The sequence below is a fragment of the Macaca thibetana genome, chromosome 20 (genome assembly GCF_024542745.1).
Source record: "Macaca thibetana thibetana isolate TM-01 chromosome 20, ASM2454274v1, whole genome shotgun sequence".
Lineage (NCBI taxonomy): Eukaryota > Metazoa > Chordata > Mammalia > Primates > Cercopithecidae > Macaca > Macaca thibetana.
In genome coordinates this window covers 38,672,659-38,683,185 of record NC_065597.1, presented here as the reverse complement: position 1 = coordinate 38,683,185, position 10,527 = coordinate 38,672,659, and the positions used below count along the sequence as shown (strand labels likewise).

General features: G+C 38.2%; 1 protein-coding gene and 1 pseudogene across 14 annotated transcripts in view; one reads left to right on the top strand and one right to left on the bottom strand.

Moving 5' to 3' along the window:
- LOC126944990 (26S proteasome regulatory subunit 4-like) overlaps positions 1–10,527 on the bottom strand; it is a 1,186,326-nt pseudogene that overhangs the window by 1,096,237 nt on the left and 79,562 nt on the right. The gene's annotated exons all lie outside the window — the stretch shown is intronic.
- The window catches only part of CHD9 (chromodomain helicase DNA binding protein 9), a 275,542-nt gene that overhangs the window by 249,587 nt on the left and 15,428 nt on the right, over positions 1–10,527 (top strand). For 7 of the 13 annotated variants that reach the window (XM_050774868.1, XM_050774869.1, XM_050774867.1 and 4 more), the window contains 4 exons: positions 1,932–2,840; positions 4,465–4,628; positions 5,919–6,191; positions 6,954–7,122. In XM_050774868.1, the coding sequence (XP_050630825.1) occupies positions 1,932–2,840; positions 4,465–4,628; positions 5,919–6,191; positions 6,954–7,122 (1,515 nt within the window). The remainder of the gene's footprint in view (positions 1–1,931; positions 2,841–4,464; positions 4,629–5,918; positions 6,192–6,953; positions 7,123–10,527) is intronic. The other 6 variants (XM_050774874.1, XM_050774873.1, XM_050774871.1 and 3 more) reach the window with 3 other exon arrangements.

The window sequence follows — 10,527 nt, the reverse complement described above, 5'->3', positions numbered from 1 at the left end:
CTGTCATCTAGGCTGGAGTGCAGTGGCGTGATCTCGGCTCACTGCAAGCTCCGCCCCGGGTTCACGCCATTCTCCTGCCTTAGCCTCCTGAGTAGCTGGGACTACAGGCGCCCGCCACCACGCCTGGCTAATTTTTTGGTTTTTTTTTAGTAGAGACGGTGTTTCACTGTGTTAGCCAGGATGGTCTCAACATCCTGACCTCATGATCCACCCGCCTCGGCCTCCCAAAGTGCTGGGATTACAGGCGTGAGCCACTGTGCCCGGCCCTTCCTCTCTTAATGTTAACATTTTATCAGAGTAATTATAGTATAATTATCAAAACAGGAAATTAACATTAATGCCATTAATTAAACTAAATACTTATTTTAGTTTTACCAATTTTTCAACTAATGTTCTTTTTTGTTCCAAGATCCTACAGTGTATTTGCTTTTTCTTTCTCGTTAGCTTCCTGCAGTCTGTAACAGGTTCTCAGCTATTCCTTATCTTTAATGACTTTGATACCTTTGAAAAGTGTTGATCAGTTATTTAGCTGTGTATCCCTCAATTTGAGCTTGTCTTACGTTTTTACATGAGTGGATTGAGGTCATGCATTTTTGGCAAGAGTGCCACAGAAATGATGTGTTCTCAGAATGTAGTATCAAGGGATTGGTGATGTCAGTATGTCTTATTACTGATGATGTTGACTTTAATTGTGTGGTTAAGGTAGTTTATGCCACATTTGGCCAGCGTAAAAATACTGTAATTAACAAATATCTTAAGCTTCACAAATCTTGTTTCTTCTGAAACTTTCACCCATTGATTTTTAGTATCTTCCAGATACTAAATCTTGTCTACAGCAGTTTTTTCTGTGGAATTCTGCTGTAAGAAAGGATGTTTCCTTCTCTCTCGTCTATTTAATAATCAGTTATTTATTCATACCAGTATGGATTCATGGATACTTACTCTATAGGTTACAATCCAGTATTGTCTTTATTTATTGCTCAGATTGTTCCGTATTTGGCATTAGGAGCTGCTTATGTTGGTCCCTGCATTATTTCAGCAAGCCTGTATTTCTTGAGTACTTCCCAAGTGTCAGTAACCCACTTTTGCAAAGGCATAACCTTATCAAAGGGGAGGTAGCATGAGCTCATGTTGAAACTAAACTGTCTCAAGCTAGTAATTTGTACAGTGTTTGAAAGATGTGGCTGTGTTTCCCTAGAAATTTGAGAAAGCCCTTGTTGCCCCTGTGAGTTCATTCCAATGTCCTGTTCCCTTTTGCAGTTTGAGATATGCCAGCTTACATTTGTTTATGGAGTATCACTTAACACAAGCTTGTCCAGCCCATGGCCCAGGACAGCTTTGAATGCGGCCCAACACAAATTTGTAAACTTTCTTAAAATATCATGAGGTCGTTTTTTGGGGGTTTTTTTTTTTGCAATTTTTTTAAGCTCATCAGCTACCATTAGTGTTAGTGTATTTTATATGTGGCCCAATACAATTCTTCTTACAATGCAGCCCAGGGAAGCCAAAAGATTGGACAACCCTGAACAGTTCTAATTTATATTTATAAGTGAGTTTGAGCAAGTGTTTGTGTCTTTAAGACAAGTGTTATTAAATGCATAGGTCATAGGGAATTTCTTAAAAGAAAATTCCCAGTTCTATTAATGTACTTCCAAAATAATCCTGTTTTACATTAACATCCAGTGTTTTATGTTACATGATTTTTAGTACTTATTTTTAAAACTTTCTCCTCACTGGAATTTCAGAATTTCAAAATCCTCACTGAATTTTTTCTCACTGAAAAGAAATTCTAGGAACTATACAGTGATATTACATGGAGGCACATTTTAGAAACGGTATTGTTATAAATATATAAAGATGTGTTTATAATGATTTATTTATAAATAGAGGATTTTTGAGATTAATATTTTTGTCCTTTTTTCAATATGTAGAATTGGTGGATCCAAATATTTTTATCCAGCCCATCACAGAAGAACGTGCTTCTAGGACTTTGTATCGCATTGAACTTCTAAGGAAAGTACGGGAACAGGCCCTTCGACATCCACAGTTGTTTGAACGCTTAAAGCTTTGTCATCCAAATCCAGATTTACCAGTCTGGTGGGAATGTGGCCCTCATGATAGGGATTTGCTTATTGGTGCTGCCAAACATGGGGTGAGCCGAACAGACTATCACATTCTTCGTGATCCTGAACTCTCATTTATGGCAGCTCAGAGGAGCTACAGTCAAAGTAAGATAGCTCATTCAAGGACTTCTACCCCACTTTTACAGCAATATCAAGTAGCACTTTCTGCTTCTCCTCTTACCTCTCTACCTAGGCTCCTAGATGCTAAAGGTATTATTCTAGAGGAGATGAAAGTTAAAAGTGAAAACCTTAAAGAGGAGCCTCAGTCTTCTGAAGAAGAATCTATGTCTTCTGTGGAAACCAGGACACTAATAAAATCTGAGCCTGTAAGTCCAAAGAATGGTGTTTTACCACAGGCTACTGGAGACCAGAAATCTGGTGGAAAAAATGAAACAGACAGACGCATGGTTGCAGCCAGAACGGAACCCCTAACTCCAAACCCAGCTTCTAAGAAACCAAGAGTCCACAAAAGAGGATCGGAATCCAGCTCTGATTCTGACTCAGATTCTGAGAGATCATCCTGTTCTTCCAGATCATCTTCTTCCTCATCGTCCTCCTCTTCTTGCTCCCACTCTCGATCAGGCTCTAGTTCTTCTTCATCTTCATCTTGTTCTTCAGCATCTTCTTCATCCTCCTCCTCTACCTCTTCCTCCTCCTCCTCCTCTTCATCTTCATCAGAAGAAAGCGACAGTGATGAAGAGGAAGCCCAAAAACGAGGTACTATGCATAAAATAATTCTACATTTTTAAGATAACTTTTCTTTTTTTTTTTTTGAGACAGAGTTTCGCTCTTATTGCCCAGGCTGGAGTGCAATGGTGCAATCTCAGCTCACTTCAACCTCTACCTCCTGGGTCCAAGCGACTCTCCTGCCTCAGCCTCCCAAGTAGCTGGGATTACAGGCATGTGCCACCATGTGTATTTTTAGTAGAGACTGGGTTTCTCCATGTTGGTCAAGCTGATCTCAAACTCCCGACCTCAGATGATTTGCCCACCTCAGCCTCCCAAAGTGCTGGGATTACAGGCATGAGCCACCAGGCCCGGCCTAATAAAACTTTTCAAGTGAAAATGAAAAGAACTTGCTTCAGGTAACTTAAGGATGTTTAAAATTGTTTGCCTAAGGTGTTTTTTTTTGTTTTGAAATGGAGTCTTGCTCTGTCGCCTAGGCTGGAGTGCAATGGCATGATCTCAGCTCACCGCAACCTCCGCCTCCCGGGTTCAAGCAATTCTCCTGCCTCAGCCTCCTGAGTAGCTAGGATTACAGGCATCCACCACCATGTCCAGCTAATTTTTGTATTTTTGTAGAGACAGGGTTTCACTGTGTTGGCTAGGCCAGTCTTGAACTCCTGACCTTAGGTGATCCGCCTGCCTTAGCCTCCCAAAGTGCTGGGATTACAGGCGTAAGCCACTGCACCTGGCCTGTTTGCTTAAGTTTTATATATACAAATTTTCTTAGGAAAGCAATTGAGAAGAAAACTAGAGTTACTGATACAAATTCCCTATTCAATATTCAAGGCATTGCAAAGTAATCAGGCAATTTAATTAGAAATTTTATACAATAGTTTTATTTCTTTGTGACTGTCTTAAATTGAATATTATATTTTCCCCAGGAACAAGTTGATTAGTGAACAAGTAAAAGATAATATTATATAGCAGTCACCAAGAGTCTTAGACCAATTAGAATATCATAAGCCATTTGTCAGCCATGACAAATGCTTGTCAGCAGAACAATGTTTGGTGGTCCCCTTCTGCAGGAGCCGTTGCAGCAGTCCACCAGTTCAGGGACAAGAAAATGAGCCCAATTAAACATGAGCAGGAGCTGGGGTCCTTATAACAACTCCATAGGCATAACTTTCAGGGTTGCCGCAAGGAACATGCCCAATTCTAAGAGTTATAGGAGTCACCTCATCAAGAGATCCTTGTGGTATCCTCATCAGGTATTTATAGTTCTGCCAATCCAGATGAAGTCTACCAATCAGGAGTTGTTTTCAAAATAATGAGTAATGAAGTCAGGCGTAGTGCACACCTGTAATCCAAGCTACTTGAGAGGCTGAGGCAGGAGTATTGCTTGAGTCTAGGAGTTCTGTCCAGGCTGTGCGACACAGCAAGACCCTGTCTAATAATGATAGGTACTTTTTTTATATCCTAAATGATTTTCTTCCCTTTTTTTATCATTTGTTTTTACTTCTAACATTTTCATTTTCTGAATAATTATATAAGATCTTTCTTATATAAGATGTTTACACATTATAATTATAAGATGTTTCTGAATAATTATATAAGATCTTTCTATATAAAACTATTTTATGTAGTCTTTAAAAAATATGATTATAATTGTTCTTAGCAGAAAGTACTACTCACATGAAAGCCTATGATGAAGAAAGCGTCGCATCACTGAGCACTACGCAGGATGAGACTCAGGATAGTTTTCAGATGAACAATGGGACACCAGAGTCTGCTTACATCTTACAAGGTGGATATATGCTGGCAGCCTCATATTGGCCAAAGGTAAAGAAATAATTTCTTATTGGGATAGGTCATTTCTTAGTATTTTTCTATATTGCTTCAATGGTAGATATTCTTACTATGTGGAAAAATAGGTCAGTGTAAAATGTAGGATAACATTTTGGTGTTAGCTTCAAAAGTATAAATTACTACTATCAAGTAAATAGTTCTACTTTAATGTATATGCTTCTCAACATAACATTAAAATATTTAGAATAAAAGATAATGAATCCTTACTTTCAAGTTAATCTTAAAGTGCTTCTTTATGAAATAGGTGCTTTTGACTGAGTCTCCTTGAAGAAGTTTACTGTTGCCAGTTGTGACCTAGAAAGAAAAGTTCATTTAAATACATGTACATTCAGTGGAAGAATAAAGATTGGATTAATACAATTTTTCTTCCTTTTTTTTTTTTTTTTGAGTCTCGCTCTGTCGCCCAAGCTGGCTTACAGTGGCACAATCTTGGCTCACTGCAACCTCCACCTCCCAGGTTCATGCAATTCTCCTGCCTCAGCCTCCCAAGTAGCTGAGATTACAGGCACCCACCACCCTGCCTGGCTAATTTTTGTATTTTTAGTAGAGACAGGGTTTCACCATGTTGGCCAGGATGGTCTCGAACTCCTGTCCTCAAATGATCCGCCCACCTCGGCCTCCCAAAGTGCTGAGATTACAGGTGTGAGCCAGTGTGCCCAACCAATTTGTCTTCCATTATGTGACTAGACTAGTGCTGGAATACTTACCTTTAAGAATGAGGTTGGGAAATGGGAGAATGGAGGGCTTTTCTCCTCTTCTGTATACGTCTAAGTTGTTTGAACTTTTTATTGGGCATTTCTATTACTTTTTAATTATAACAACAAAAAACTATCTTTGTGGTTTAATATTTTGTCTGTCTGTTTGTTTTTGAGACACGGTCTCACTCTGTCACCCAGGCTGGAGTATAGTGGCACAATTTTTTAATTTTTTGCAGAGACGGGGTTTTGCTATGCTGCCCAGGCTGGTCTCAGTCTCCTGGCTTCAAGCAGTCCTCCCACCTTGGCCTCCCAAAGTGCTGGGATTACAGACAGGTGTGAGCCACCATGCCTGCTTATGGTATAATATTTTTGAACTTCACCAAAGGGAATCTGTACTCAAATAACTTGTTGCAGAATTGTAATATATGTATGTGAGAATATGTATGCATAGCACATACACATATATTGAACTAGGGTTAAATCCATAAAGACTCTTGAGCTATTTGATCTCCAAAGTTCTGATCTAATTATTAAAATTATACTTTGATGTTGCACGCTTTTCTAGGATCGTGTGATGATCAACAGGTTGGACAGTATTTGTCAAACAGTTCTGAAAGGAAAGTGGCCTTCAGCTAGAAGAAGTTATGATGCTAACACAGTGGCTTCTTTCTATACCACAAAACTGCTGGACAGCCCTGGAGCAGCTACAGAATACAGTGAGCCCAGTGTACCCACTCCCCCAGGTGCCGGTGTTAAAGAAGAACATGATCAGTCAACACAGATGTCAAAGGTGAAGAAGCATGTACGAGAAAAGGAGTTTACAGTGAAAATCAAAGACGTATGTGTATTTTTATTGCCCTAGGGCCTGATTGCGATTGCGGTGTGCAGCATGCTTTTCCTGCAAATGGCTGCCTGCTCTTACTCTTCCTTCCTTCACATACCTGTTTCTTGGTATTTGGATTATTTTCTTTATGATATCCAGGTTATTAAACTTGAATGTTCTACTAGAGGGATCGTCATTAAATAATGCTTTTCTCCTTATGCTTCTGAACATAGTTCTAATCAAAATGCTTTCTTAAACTGTGTGACAATTTCTAATTGTTTTGGTTCTTTTATATAGTATTTAAATGGTATGTCAGTGTACTTTCTGTTTTAAACATTTAGCATGCCCTGTTATCAGTAATGTTTCATTTTTTAATGATTTTTGAAGCTTAACTTATTACCTACTGTCTAAAACATAGGTAATGTCCTCCAAAATGTCATATGACTAATGTACATAGAGATGTATGTCTAAAGTTGAAAATGTTACAATGTACTAGTCACATGTAAAACCTTGTTTTGCTCAGAAAAATGTGTAGAGTACTTGTATTTTTTTCATTCAAGATAGAAAATTTGGTGTTATTATAGAAATTGATTTAAAATGTTTTTATTTGATTTATGAATGAGAAATGAACTTTGATGTTTCAGGATTTTTACTTCATTTTTTTTCTCAGTAAAAAATTATTTTTTTCCTCAGTAAAAAAAAAATTCCTCTTAATATCCTGCAGTAAGATTTTTTTTTAAACAGTTTTCTGTCTTAATAATGGTATTTATTTAACAGGAAGGTGGTTTGAAGTTGACATTTCAGAAGCAAGGGCTTGCTCAGAAAAGACCATTTGATGGTGAAGATGGTGCTCTGGGGCAGCAGCAGTACCTCACTCGGCTTCGAGAGCTTCAAAATGCATCAGAGACCAGCCTCGTCAATTTCCCAAAATCCATACCAGTATCAGGTGAATATGCAAGTAATAATTGTCTTATTATGAAATATTTTCTGTCATGTCCAAATCTTTTATAGATGCTTGTAACAAAAATTTATTTTTCCTTTGCTGCAGCCTCTTAAGCCTATAAAGTAATCAATATAATTTTAAATCTTAATAAATATTTTTTGGAACTTTTAACATGACATAAAGGGCAGTTTTCATTTTGGGGCCTTGAGTAGTTGGGTGGGAACATCATTTTGTCAAGTTGCTTCATACAGGTAAAAGTTCAAACTGCATTTCAGTATCACAAATTAATGGTGATTGGTAGAAGTTAAAAGAGAAGTTTTAAAAAGACTTTAGAAATTGTACAGTCCAGGCATCTACAGTATACAGGTGTTGTTTATGACTAATCCCTAAAAGGTAATCATTCATCCTCATGGAATACTTATAGAAACAAGGTTCCTTAATTAGCCCTTTTTATTGTAGGGCAGCTCAAATTGTCAGAAAATGCCTCTATTTGGAAGTAAATTTTGCCTCCTATAGGATCTTCTTAATTATCGAAGTTCTGTCTTTAAAAGGCAATGCATAATTAACCTAATCCTGTGTCTACATGATAAATTTTAGCATTTTGAAAGCAGTTATCAGATCTCCCCTCCAAACTGTCTTTCTTCTAATCTTTTGGCAATTTGAATCAACAAATATTTATTAAATACCTAATTGATGCCATGTGCTGTGTACTCTGTAGGCATTGAGGAATACATTAGACATTGGTTTTAGTTTTTGTTTTGTTTTGGATTTCTGTAGAGATAGTGTCTCACTATGTTGCCTAGGCTGATCCTGAACTCCTGACCTCAAACAATCCTCCCACCTGGCCTCCCAAAGCTCTGAGATTACAGGCATGAGCCACTACGCCCAGCCTGTTTTTGTTTTATCTTAGTACTTTATCTGTGTTCCTCTAAAAGTGTGATGTCAAGAACTGAGAATGAAAATTAAAAAAAAAAAAAATTGAGAGGCTGGGCACAGTGGCTCACACCTGTAATCCCAGCACTTTGGGAGGCCGAGGTGGGCAGATCACAAGGTCAGGAGATCGAGACCATCCTGGCTAACACGGTGAAACCCTATCTCTACTAAAACTACAAAATTTAGCCGGGTGTGTAGTGGGCGCCTGTAGTCCCAGCTCTTAGGGAGGCTGAGGCAGGAGAATGGCGTGAACCCGGGAGGCAGAGCTTGCAGTGAGCCAAGATTGTGCTACTGCACTCCAGCCTGGGCAACAGAGCAAGACTCCGTCTTAAAAAAAAAAAAAATTGAGAATGATACTCAAGATCAACTGAGTCTTAATGTGTGGACCACAACATACTGATCTCCTAAAGTACTAGTTGTCAATTCAAGCAGATGAGTGTCTCGAATTTCCTTTATACCTTCTTTGTGCATAAAGCTAAACACTGTACTTCAGTATTCTAAGTCTAGTTGCCAAGCAATTCATGCTGTATTATGAGTGTTGTCTTGATCACTATTTCCAAATGCTGCTATTACCACTTCTTAAATTATAAATTAGTTTAGCTTCATCAGCATCAGTTTGGTCTCTTGTGGATTCATTAACCATTCAATGTAATTTTCCAATTAGTAGACCTTTAGACATGTATGAATTACAGTTCAAATATGAATTAGCAATGCTTCTATTACTGACAAATAAATCCCCCAAATTATGCTTTACAATTACAGTCACCCAAATTATGCCTTACAGTTAACAATTTTGTTATCAAGGAGCCCTTTTTTTTTTTCCACCAGAAAATGGTAACAAATGGGGAAGATAAGCTATGGGCTCTTTTGCCCAACCTAAGTGGGGCTTAATAATACCACTACTCTTACTGTTTAAAACTACACTATAAAGTGAGATTGATATTTCTACTGCCTGAACATTTTATTGCTATTGCAGCTGAAGATTGTCTAGCCTTTGCCTCTAAGTAATTCTTTGGTAAATAATACTGTTTTTAATAATATCAATAGTAGGAGTCTGGCGTGGTGGCACATGCCTATAATCCCAGAACTTTGGGAGGCCGGGGCAGGTGGATCACCTGAGGGTCAGGAGTTCAAGACCAGCCTAATTGACCTGGTGAAACCCTGTCTCTACTAAATACAAAAAAAAAAAAAAAAAAAGCTAAGCGTGGTGGCACATGCCTGGATTCCCAGCTTCTCAGGAGGCTGAGGCAGGAGAAGCCCTTGAATCTGGGAGGCGGAGGTTGCAGTGAGCCGAGATCGGGCCATTGCACTCCAGCCTTGGCAACAAGAGCAAAACTCTGTCTCAAAAACAATAATAATAATAATAATAATAATAATAATAATATCAATAGTAATTGTGCCAAGCGTGGTGGCTCACACCTGTAATCCCAGGACTTGAGGAGGCTGAGGCAGGAGGATTGCTTGAGTCCAGGAGTTCAAGACCAATCCTGGCAACATAGCAAGACCCATCTCTGAAAAAAATTTAAAAGTTAGCTGGGTATGGTGGTATGCCCCTGTAGTCCCAGCTACTTGGGAAGCTAAGGTGGAAGGATCACTTGATCTCAGGAGGAATACCTGAGCCATGGTTGTGCCACTGCACTCCTAGGTGACAGAGCAAGACCCTATCTCAAAGAAAAATAATAATAATAATAAAGTAACACGACTTTTGCGGCTATACAAAATATTTAAAACCTCAAGTATTCACCCTAGATACAGTTATTATCTAAGCATTTTATCTCATCCATCTTAATAATTGGAAATATGAAACCTAGATCTTTCTTCCTACGTTACTTTTGGGAAATCTGTTAACATTTTTGAGCCTTACTTTTCCTGTTTGTGAAATGAAGGGTGTGGGGATGAGAGAGATGACATTGTTAGATGGATTAAATAAAATAATATATATATAGTGGCCAATAAAGAGCTTGGCACACAATGGGATGCCAAACAGATGTTAAAATTTGGTACTCATAGGTTTTAGAATTAGATGTTTAACAGATGCTATTATTACAATTCTTCATTTTCCAAAGGCAATGCCTTTTGTATTCTTGTGTAATTACCCCCTGGAAAGCCTTGAGTAAAGATACCAGATGTAATGTAATTTCATTAATGAAGGACAGTAAAATAGCATAGATTATAACAAGAAGACAAAACTGAAGAGTTCATTCCAGAAACTACCTGGAGTAGTGAATAGAGGATGGCAGAACCAAGCAACCTGGGGTTTTTAATTCTGTCATTTACTGGATATTGTGACATTGAGCAAGTGGCTTAATGTTTCCATCTCATTTATAAAATGAGCTTAATAATCCCTCTCTGTTTCTGTTTTGTTTTTGATGATTTGAGATAGCATTTCTAAAGCTTAGTACAGTATATGGCGCTTAAGCATTCAATACAAAGAAGCTATTTTTAAAATAGTGTTATTTGCATCTAAAATAAAGA